The 12,143-nt window shown below is 35.8% G+C and overlaps 1 protein-coding gene across 4 annotated transcripts in view; it reads left to right on the top strand.

Annotated features, from left to right (window-relative positions):
- The window catches only part of CGNL1 (cingulin like 1), a 221,124-nt gene that overhangs the window by 79,159 nt on the left and 129,822 nt on the right, over positions 1-12,143 (top strand). For all 4 annotated transcript variants that reach the window (XM_074234587.1, XM_074234586.1, XM_074234585.1 and 1 more), the window contains exons 5-7: positions 3,504-3,605; positions 5,674-5,822; positions 6,521-6,656. In XM_074234587.1, the coding sequence (XP_074090688.1) occupies positions 3,504-3,605; positions 5,674-5,822; positions 6,521-6,656 (387 nt within the window). The remainder of the gene's footprint in view (positions 1-3,503; positions 3,606-5,673; positions 5,823-6,520; positions 6,657-12,143) is intronic.

Raw genomic sequence — 12,143 nt, 5'->3', positions numbered from 1 at the left:
GTTAGAAATCTGCTACACACTGTGGTGGTTAAAAAAAAATTCAGGCAAGTTGCAGTCTGTCCCTTTATGGAGGCTGCAGTCTGCAATACATTTATTCCTGTTGCATTTCATCTTCTTATATCTGGGCCATTGGATTAGCCTATTGGAGATCTTCTGGGGGTCCTGATTCTGCCATCTGGAGTAGTTGTAGCCTTTCCTGGTTCATGTCATCTATCTCTATTTTTATATTTGTATGTGTGTATGTATGTTTTTGTCTGTCTATCACAAAATTACTGATAAACTTATTCTGTAAGAATTCTTGAGACTTCTTGAGTAGTGAGTGAGCTGTGTGTTTAAGGTAGAAGTCAATGGTATAGCTTAATGAATACAGAAGAAAGCACATGATTTGATATATACTTAAATCCTGGGAACACTTGGAGATCTGTGGGTTCATATCAACTCTTTAGAATCAGGAGATAAAAAACAGGTCACATTCTGTTTTTGAGTTAGTTTGAAATAATAGAATGAGTTTTAGTGTTAGAGTCAGAAGATCTGAGTTCAAATCTCCCACATCATGCTTATTATCTCTAAGTGAACTTAGGTAAGTCACCTTCCTTGAACTTCAGCTTCCTTATGAAATGAGGGAGTAGGACTGGGTGATTTCTGAAGGCCCTTCTAACTGTAACCCTTAGACTATATAATCCAAGGAAATTCTCAAAATTTTTCATTTTACTGGAGTTTAAGGTTTATAAATTATTTGAAAGAAGGGAATATAATTTGTGCTTTGGATCGAGGAACTCATGATGAGATCCAGGCCAGGACAGCCCTCAAGCAGGACTCCTTAGTTTTTTCATTACCACTTAACATTTTTACCATTCTTTAGGGTGTTCCCTTTGGAAAAATCATCTTTCCTTTGGATATTGCTTGAGGTACATTCAGAACCCACCCCTCACCTCTCTAGTTACACGCAGAATTTTTCTCATCTGCATTCTCTTTCCTGTCTCAGAGTTCTCCCTACAAATATCTATCTGAGAGAGAATCTTTTATTCCTGCATTCATTTGAGATGCTTTTAAACTTAGTTTTCTTTAAAAAACCAAAGATATTTAACAGCATTTCCTTCCTGGCATCACCAAACTCACCCTATTTGGAGCTCATGAATAAATTTCTGTGTTTTATTTCTTTTCCCAGTGTTAGCACAAACATGAACATAACTAAAATCCAAATACATTTTGATTTCTCAGGCTGCAGCCAGACTGTTAGTTGCATTAAATCATGTGATTTGGGGAGGGGGATAAGGTCAAGTTTTGTTTGTTTGTTTACACTGGCATAAGATAGCAAAGCTGAAAAAAAGCTGTAGGGCCTGTGTCCTCAGGTCACTGAATAATTGTGTAGATAATTCTGAAAGAGGCTTGGAATGGAGGTCATTTTTGGTCATCCCTGCTGGGAAGAAAGAAATAGACTACAGAATCCTCACTTTTCCTGAGAAGTGAGGATAGTTCATTTAGCTCTGCTTTTGAGCCTGGCACCTTCCCACCACTGCCTCTGTAATTGCATTCCCTCTTGGGGAGGGTAAGGATTAATGAAGTTTGCATATAATTACCCAGCATCTGTGGAGACTAGACTTTCTTTTAAACTGTTGTTATTGGTGCTTAATAGAAGTAATAGAAGGGTGTGAGGTATTTAGAAATTCTGTGAAAGTTGGTGGGGTGTGTCAGAATTCATGCAGGCCAGGACAAAAGAAAAGAACAGGCAGGTAGTTGAACAATATAATCTGTTCTGAGGGTTCTTTCTTGCCCTGTCAAGCAACACCAAACCAAAAGAAACCACCCTTATCTCCCATGCCAATTTTGTTCAGGTTAGAAAAAAAAGGAATAGAAAGACATTGGAATGAAGGAGTTTGAACAGGAAAAAGCACCAATTTAATCTTTACTGCACCCAGGATTATTGTTATCATATCCTAACTGATTTTTCTTAGCAAATCTTTTTAGCCTGTGTTCCAAACTGCCAGATCATAGAGCTCCTTATTTATTCAAACATCATCAACAATATGCCTAGTCTTTAAACTGGCTGGTATCATCTAGGAGATGAGGTGGGCCTTTTAGCTTTTCTCTTTCACTCTTCCTCCATCAAGGAAGTAAGACCAACTTTGCTTTTTTTATCCTTTCCATATCCCTTCTACTTATCAAAATCCAAGTTATACTTTAAGACCCAATCCATAGTTAACATATCCCATGAATCTTTTTTTTTAGTCTGCATTAGCCTGCACTGATTTCTTCCTTCTTGGAAGGAATTCTTGTAGCATTTCCCCATTACTTTTTTTGAGAATTTAATTTTGTCCTATAAAAGCTATGGGTTCTCTTGTATTTGTCTTGTCTCTCCAATGAAATTGTGAGTTTCCTGAGGGCAAGGATTGTGCTTTAGTTTTCTTTTGTATACTTCATACATGCCATAAGACTGTTTACACTGAAACCAGGAGTGATATTTAAGAACTAAACTTTGAAAGAAAAGGGAGATAGAGAAAATTCTGTGCAGAAGAAAGAGGGCTGCTACTTTTTTTTTTCTGCATAGTATGCATTCATTGAAAGAAAGAAGAAGAAATCTAAAGACCCTGTGATGCAATGTATAGAGATGTGTGTGATTTGACTCAGAATAATCTGGGTAAGTTCCTTGAGGACAGGGCTATTTTTTATTTATTATATCTTCATATTCACTTACTTAATAAATCATTGTATCAATAGATTTGTGGCCAGTCAACCTGTGTTCCCTATTCCCAGCCTTCAGACTACTTTGAGTTTGGAACCATTTTTTCTTTTGTGAGAAAGGACTGAGACCCCTTACAAAAAAAGCAAATAGTCAGGAAACAGCAATATTTCCTTGTTTGAAATTGATTGATGAGGGAAGTGTAAACTTAATTTTCTTCCTTAGTTTGGGTCATTAAAATAAATGATTCAGACTCTTCCAGGATTATTAAGAACTCTATTTTGATATCAATTTTCAAATTCCTGGACCTAACCCATAAAGTACCTCATTCCAAGTGAAATACACACAACCCACTTGGGCTTCTTAGATTCAGAAAATTGGGAAAACATTGAATTAGCTTCCCTTTTGGCCTTCAAGTACAATTCTGTTCTCTGCCTCTGTGATTCTTCTTGATTCCCTCATACCAACACCACCCCCAATGCTTTTGAGTAGTTCACTTTGAGGTTATGCCCAGGTACTATTTTTAGAGATAAAAACTATGGAGAGAACTCATTGTAATTCAGAGTTCAACTGGCCAGTGATAGCATTTTCTTATTTTCAATCATATTTTCCTAACAACTGAATGATATAATAGTTGTATGAAGAGAAAGAATCCCCAAAGAAGAAAGTTCATTTTACAAGATTCATTTGTGCTGTTTTCTCCCATAGCAGTGGTTGAACTGCTTTATGTTGGGGTTGGGTCACAAGGTGGGCAGTGGAAGGGACCAGGATAAAAGATGAAAAAGTACCTGGACATTAAATTGTTCTCTTTTCATATTTATAGGTTTCCGATCCTTCAGCTGAAGTCAGAGAGCTACTGGAGCAGAAAAACAAACTGAACAAGGAGGTTTCAGAACTTCAGAAACAGCTGAATCTAGAAATTAGGGTATGACTTTTTAAAAATGTTTATTTTGAAGAGATATGATATGTGCGTACACTTATTTTTTGAAGCGTATTACTTAACCTTTTAATTTAAGAGCAGTATTGAACTTGAGGTTAGGAAGACCTGGGTTTGAATCTTCCTTGAGACAATAGTAGTTATGTAAACACAGGCAAATACATAACATTTCTGAAATTTCTCAACTCTAAAATGGAGGAAATAAGACCCAGGAGGTCTTCTGTATAGTGGATAGAGTTACATTCCCTCTTGGGGAAGGGAAGGATTAATGAAGTTTGCATAAATTTCCCCAGCATTTGGGGAGACCAGAATTTTTTTTAAACTGTTTTTAATGGTGCTTAATAGAAGCAACAGAAGGGTGTGGAGTATTTAGAAGTCATCACTTGAGTGAAAGTTGGTGGGGTGTGTCAGAATTTAAGCAGACCAATTCAAAAGAAAAGAACAGGCTGGTAGTTAAATAATATAATCCTGCCTCTGGCATATTAGGTGTATGATCATGGGCAAAGCACTTGACCTCTCATTTTCCCCACAAAATTATCCAAGACCATCAGTTGAGAATAAATTTCTATAAGGGCTCACATTCAGATAATGTCATGGTTTTTCCTAATATCCCTAGGATGAGGTCATATCTATATTGCTTGTTATGAAATCATAGTTACTGCATAGCTTTTCACAACCCAGTAACCCAAATTAATTTCAACAAAGGACTTTTAAGAATGTTAACTAAGGGGCAGCTAGGTGGCATAGTGGTTAGAGCACTGGCCCTGGAGTCAGGAGGACCTGAGTTCAAATTTGGCTTCAGACACTTAATAATTGCTTAGCTGTGTGACATTGGGCAAGTCACTTAACCCCATTGCCTTGCAAAAAAAAAAGTCTTAATGTTTCTGTTCTCTATATACCTTGTACATCATACCCCTATCAGAGATCTGATGCAAAGACATTCTTCCCAGTAGATACTTTTCTTTCTAAATTTATTTATATTGATTTTTATCCAATTTAGCCTTGCTAAAAAAAAAAAAGAAATGTTAACTATACAAAGTGTTGACTATACCAGATTTTAAAGATATTTTCTCCCCTTGGTCTGTCTTAGATAAAGAATAAACCTCCTGAGATGCCAAGATGAAGGAAGGAACCAGTCAGAAAAAAAAAATTGTGTACTAACTTGTCCCTAACTTCAATATCTGAGACTTTGCCTTTCATGCATCTACAAATGCTTTTATCAGTAGTTTTGGAAGTATGTAAGCAAAAATGAAAGATTCAGTGTTGGAATTTTGCATAAAAGCTACAATAAGCTGCTAATAAAGAAAGCATTTCAAGTTAGTAATGGTGGACAGAAGATTGTGAATCAGATTATATAATGGTCAGAAACTCATCCCTGAAGTCAGGAAGAACTGAGTTCAAAGTCATTTTACTTTGCACTGTCCCAGTTAATTCCAAGATTACAAGTTACAGATCTAGTACCAGTCTGCTTTCATAGAATGAGTTTCCTTTTTTGGAATTCTCCAGGCCTTTGAGAGCTCTTTCAAAATTTAAAAAATTTTGGGCTCTTTTAAAAATTTAAAAAATTAAATACAAGTGAAAATTAATGAGAAATATATTTTTTTTGTTTCTTTCCCTGTCATGTAAGAATGGTTTGCCTTTTTTGCTTTGCTCATTAGCTATTTGGCTATAGTATTTAAAGAGGAAGCATGACTTAGTGGATAGAAAACATGTTGGAACCAGGAAGTTCTGGGTTCAGATCTAGCCTGGGCAAATTACTTAACTTCTCAAGACTGAGTAATTTTTTTAAGACTAGAGAAGATTACAACCCGTATCAGCAGAAATTTCCTCACCTATGAAATTCCAGACAAAATGAAGTCATAATTCCAATTCCTATTTCCTCTTAATTCTTTTATATGCCTTTACAGTCCTCTGCCTCAATTTTGTAATAAGTTCAGTTGTGTAGTCAAGAAGGAAATATCTAAGGAAAGGTAATGCTTGAAGCAGTCTTTTTTAAGATGTATAAGGAGTTATGTGCCTGCTTAAACTTCAAAAACTAATATTTATTTCATATTAGAATCAACAGAACATCAAAGAAGAACGAGACCGAATGAGAGCTCACCTTGAGGATCTTCGAAGCCAACATGAGGAGAAGGAGAAGGAGGCCTTGACGTTGCAGAAACGTCTGGATGATAGTGAAATGGAGCTCCGGAAAAATCTAGAGGAGTAAGTTCTGCAGCCTGCTATCCTACTTGAGTTTTTCTGGAGATAAATAGGAAAAACTGTATCTTTAATTTAGTTTCATAAATTATGTTAGGAGTTTCTGAGTCTTTTTTTTTTTTTTTTGCTGTCCTTGTGCAGTGATGAGCAAATGGGAGGTTGAATAGCTGAGAGGCTCTAAATGTTCTTATACCTTGAAATAGATTTTATTTATCTGGTTAAAGTTCACACAACATACATTTAATATCCAAATGTATGCTTGCTAACTATGAGAAATATCTAAAGACTCATGTTATAGAGCCCAAGATTGTGTATATGAAGAGTGCTTGACTAATGGAAAACTAAAATATGCTTGCCTTTGTATTTTTTAAAATGTTGCTTTATAGTCTACGAGTAAAGAAATTTATGTTTCAACTCCAAGCCTAAAAAGCACATTTTTTCTAAGACAAGCATGTCAATAACTATTTTATTCTTTGTGAGATTTTAAAAAAGTACCATGTCATTTATCAATTTGACCATCATTTTATTATTGTACAATATATATCTGATAATTTTAGATTGTATTCAAATGAAAAATTATATAGAAGGACATATTGAGGGGGCTATTGAGAATCCTTTCCTTTGTTTGGCTCTGTTATTTTTTTTTTTTTACTTCCAAACATTTTGGTGAAACTCCCTGATAGTGTTTTCCTTTCCCTCCTAAGGTTGTTTCAGGTGAAGATGGAACGGGAACAACACCAGACAGAGATCAGAGATCTCCAGGACCAGCTGTCAGAAATGCATGATGAGTTGGATAATGCAAAACACTCAGAGGATGGAGAGAAGGGAGCCCTAATTGAGGTAAGGAGTAATTATTCATCAAGGACTTTACAAAGGAATATCTTCTTGTGGTCTGGGTAGGAATGGACTTCAGGTGACAGAACTGGCTTAATGTCATTCCATATTCTGCCTAGGAATTAATAGTTTTTTAGAAACCCAGAACTCTAAATCTAAGTCAGTACCAGAGTTTAATAAGCACTCTAACTTTCTAGGTTGATTTATTTCTTCCTAATTATTTAGTGCTTGTATTTATCAGTTTTTTGATAAATATGTATTGAGCACTTGTCTACCATCACTGTTAGCTACTATGAGTGATGAGAGATAGGGTTAGGGACTGGACCTGTGATTTCAGGTATAAGAGGTAAGGAAACTCTACTGCTGACTCTCTTTAACAGTATCTCTGCAATTTGAAGTTTGAGAGAGTTGCATATGTCAGACAAATCAAACTTAGTGACATGTAACCCAAAACCTCAGGTAGATCCAAGATTAAAATATACAATAAAATAAAATACAGTAGAACAGAGATAGTTAATTTGCATTTTCTAAGTCAATATACAACCTGCAAGGATCTGTTTCTATTTGAGTATAACACCACTTAACCAGAACATTAAGAATTTAAGCCAATGTGCATGAGAATTGGAATATGAACCCAAAGTTCCTCTGGCTTTGAGACTAGGTCTCTATTTCATTCTACCATATCAGACTTGTGGGTACAGGTAATCAGTACTATACTTCAATACTTTAGAGAATGGAAATTTAATTTGTGTGAGTATTTTTTTATAATTTTATTTATTTAAGTCATTGGGATTAAATGACTTACCCAAGGTCACACAGCTTGGCAATTATTAAATGTCTGAGACTGGATTTGAACTCAGGTCCTCCTGACTCCAGGGCTGGTGCTCTATCCACTGCCACCACCTAGCTGCCCCTTGTGTGATCATGGCCATTCTAAAACTTAGACAATTTTTGAGAATTTTTGTGGCTGAAAAATTCAACCTCATGTAGAAAATGTGATTCGAATCCTTTAATTAGCTAGATTAGTCTTTGGATCATATAAGGCCCATTACCACACCTTTATTTGGAGTCTTTCTGGGTTTTATTCTTACTGTGTGGGTTGAGCATCTGTACTGCAGAAATGGTTTGTTTTTTTTAATAGAAAATATGCCTGCAATTAGGAGAGTCTGTGAGGGGTACAGGACCTTCATGATCTGAATGTAGTTTCTTTTAGGCATAGGCAGGAGTGGGTAGAGACAGACTGATTATCCCATAGAGTTAAGTTTAAAACAGCTAAAGATAAAGAGAAGCCATTATGCCAACCCTCCACTTATTTGGAGACTAGACTTCTGGAAACTTCTATTGGCTGGAATAGAGCTGAGATCTCTGAGATCTATGGTATTTAAAATCCTTTCTCAATCTGGCCTCTTCCTACCTTTGAGTCCACTTCTCTGTAGTTCCTTGAAAAAGACTCTTTATCTGCCATATCTATGACTTTGCATTGGCTGTCCCCCATGATTAGAATGTTCTCCCCTCTCTCTTCCACTTCTCCCCCTTCTCCCCCCCCCCCCCCCCCGCCGGCTTTCTTCAAGATTTACCTTGAATTTCTTGTTCTGTAGGTATTTCTCACTTACTCATGCTGCTAATATCTTCATCCCAGGCTGTCTTCCATCTACTTTGGCTATCTTTTACGTACACAGTTATTTGTGTGTTTTCTTCCCCATTATAATGGCAACTCCCTAAGGGCAAAGTTCCTGCCTTTTAAAATTTCTGTGGCACTTTGTGTCTGATCCATAATATTTCTTGATTGCTTGATTTAATTTTCTTTTCAGTGGTAGTATGGTAACTCTCCTACTGCCCTCCTTCAACTTTTTCTTTGACTTTTGGGTAACCTATAAGTTTAATTCTTTGAAGACTATAATTTTGGTGGATTCTGAGACATATAGATGATTGGACTATTAAAATTGAAAATATGGGTTTTTGTTTCAAGGAGAAATTGAACCATTAAAAGCACAACACAATTTTCCCAAATTGATTTAGTCTTAATGTACTACTCCTTTTCTTTTTCTTTTTTTCTTTTTTGCAAGGCAATGGGGTTAAGTGACTTGGCCAAGGTCACACAGATAAGTAAATATTAAGTATCTGAGGTCAGATTTGAATTCAAGTCCTCCTGACTCCAGGGCTGGTGCTCTATCCACTGCCCTGCCTAGCTGCCCCCCATGTTCTTTCTTTTCAATTTTAGGGTCAGTTCATCTATTCTGTCCTTCCAAGAAAATATACTGATCATCTGTATAAGTTGCCATCTAGTTGTGTATCCTTATGTATTCTTCATCCACTTGGTTTTTCTTATGTGAAATATTAAGCTGAATTCTTTGAATGATTATGGATCTCGTTTATGAGATTTTTGGGACATATGAGTGTCTTTCACAAATGAGAGATTCTTTTTTTAAAATTTTACATTTTTTTAATTGTTTTTTGAATTTTACAATTTTTCCCCCCAATCTTGCTTCCCTCCCCCCCCACCCCCTATAGGAGGCAATTTGCCAGTCTTTACATTGTTTCCATTGATTTTAGTTGAATGTGTTGAGAGAGAAATCATATCCTTAAGGAAAAAATAAAATATGAGATAGCAAAATTACGTAATAAGATACCTGTTTTTTTAAAAATAAAGGTAATAGTCTTTGGTCTTTGTTTAAACTCCACAATTTTTTCTCTGGATACAGATGATATTCTTTATTGCAGATACCCTAAAATTGTCCCTGATTGTTGCACTGATGGAATAAGCGTGTCCATCAAGGTTGATCATCACTCCCATGTTGTTGTTAGGGTGTACAATGTTCTTTTGGTTCTGCTCATCTTATGCAGCATCGATTCATGCAGATCCTTCCCGGCTTCTCTGAATTCCCATCCTTCCTGGTTTTAGTGTTCCATAACATACAGAGACCACAATTTGTTCAGTCATTCCCCAATTGAAGGACATTCACTCAATTTCCAATTCTTTGCCAGCACAAACAGGGCTACTATAAATATTTTTGTACAAGTGATATTTTTACCCTTTTTCATGATTTCTTCAGGGTATAGATCCAGTAGTGATATTGCTAGATCAAAGGGCATGCACATTTTTATTGCCCTTTGGGCATAATTCCAAATTCTTCCACAAATGGGAGATTCTTGAGTCCATTACCATATACTTCTTGTTTTACTGAATGTAGAAGTAGTGATGGCAGTAAAAAAACATTAGGATAAGAAGAGCAGTTGGTTTAGAACAAAAATAAACAAGAGGTCCATTCTATAGGAGACAGAATTTTTAGGGTTTGTTGAATTAGTCTTCAAGGAACCTGAAGAGGAAATGAAACAAATGTTTGCCAAATAGATAAAATAAAATCAGACCTTCTTATTGCCAAAAAAAGACAAGAGAAAAATCCCTGAGAGGATAATCTATACATGTTTTGAGGGCATCCTTGATGACTGGGTAAAAAAGAAACAACCAGCTTTTCTCCAAGTATAATCTGCATTACCTCATATCTTTATAGTCATATAAAGAAGTTAAAGGATGTGTTGTGATGTTTTTTTGTTCATTCTTGAAGAAGACCATGACATCAGGGAGATGATATCATCACAAGCACATGAATTGGATTTGAGTGATGGGAGCTTTGCTAAGTCACCAGTCTCACTTTATCTCCAGAGCCATCTGGTTCCAGGGACCAGGCATGAATTAGGATGACTGGAGATGGCCCTGGATGTGAGACAACCAGTTTTAAGTGACTTGCCCAAGGTCATTCAACTAGTAAGTGGCAAGTGTCTGAGGCTGGATTTGAACTCCCATCCTCCTGACTCCAAGCCCAGTGCTCAATCCTCTGCCCAAATAAAAGAATATAGAGAATAAAAGACCCCCATCAATATTCCATTTATGAATAAATGGGACACAGTTTAGTAGGTAGAAAAATGTAAAAAATAAGGCAATTTATATAGGTCCAATGCCTAATTGTTGATAATCTTAAATTGCCTAATTTTTTTATAGTTTAAAAGAAAGACCTATAATCCCTTCTTTTTTAAAAAAAAATCATACTTCCCTGTCAATAGTTGTTCAGACATTTGAAGTTAAGCTTCTGAAAATTATTTCATAGCAACAATTATCTTGTGGTCTAAGCATCTCTTGCTTGAAATATATATATCCCAGTGGATTTTAGCTTACTTCTCTTTAGGATGTCAAGTATTTTCCTTCTATGATCACTTAGGAAAAACACAGAATGTTTATGCCCATGGACTGAGACAGGAGATCTTGTTCCTGGCCATCTGACTTTGATAAAAATCTAGCTATGTTTTCTGGAGTGAATCAATTTGTCTTTCTGAACCTCAATTTTTTAATAGCTAAAGAAGATCACTTCCATTTATAAGATTGTGTATATTGTGTGGATCTTCATAATTGTCTTTCTGTTAAGTAGATGAAAATAGTTTTTGCTCCCACCTAAATTCTTATTTCTGTATCTACCTGTCTCTCTATGGAGGCCCAGATCCCGAACTCTCATTGGTTATTTCCTTTTACTTATAGTACATGATCCATAGCAATAATTTATCACACTCCTAAGTTTAGATTCTAAGATACTTCTCATTTACCTGCTTTCTTTTTGATTCTAGGTACAAATCTAAGAGGCAGTGATTGAACCTCTGAATTTTACAGTTTAGCAATCAAAAATTCCTTCTATGAAGGAAAGTCTGCACCTTCTCTGCAGCTTAGATTCTTAGCTTTCTAGAACGCTGAGAGGTTCATTGAATTGCATGATCAGACAGTCAGAATGTCTCAGAGGTAGCCACTGAACCCAGGTGTTCCTGGCTTCCAGATCATCTCTCTATCCATTATGTCATATTGCTCTCTTAACAACCATAGCCCATTCAGGTAGGTGCCATTAATATTCTATTTCACAGAGAAGGGAATGGAGGCTGAGATAAGTTAAATGATTTTTAACAGGATCACACAGATAGCTTCTGAGGTCAGTAAAAGTAAGAAATTTAAGCTACCCTTTAATAAAACTTTTTTAAACATACATAAAAATCTAATGAAATTGTAAAGTAGACAAAATGTGATCTTCCCCTCTTGTAATTATCTACACACACACACATAGGTAAGGATATATTTAACTATCATTCCTCATTTCTGTATATGTATGTATATATACACTTATGTGTGTGTGTGTATAAATAAATAATACTCAGTTCTATATATTTTTCCTGTCTTTCTAATAATTTTAAAAATAGTCAGGAGCAGGGAACTTCCCCCCCCCCCCATAGTTTCCGTCAAATTGTTTTGTAGAAAGGTAAGTGAGAGCTGATACTTTCTGATCATTTCAGATCATCTAGATAGAATTTGCAGTTTTAATTGCTTGATCCTTTTCATAGTTGCTCAGAATTTTTAGTCTTAGTAACTTCCAGATGACTCAAAGAACCAAAAGGACTAATTTAAGCTGCAGGTACAAAACTTGTTTTTTTTGGGGAAAAAAATCTTGTATCAGCTTA

Source organism: Macrotis lagotis, chromosome 4, assembly GCF_037893015.1.
Source record: "Macrotis lagotis isolate mMagLag1 chromosome 4, bilby.v1.9.chrom.fasta, whole genome shotgun sequence".
NCBI lineage: Eukaryota > Metazoa > Chordata > Mammalia > Peramelemorphia > Peramelidae > Macrotis > Macrotis lagotis.
Note: the sequence above shows the minus strand (reverse complement) of the source record. Positions and strands in the feature narration are given on the sequence as shown.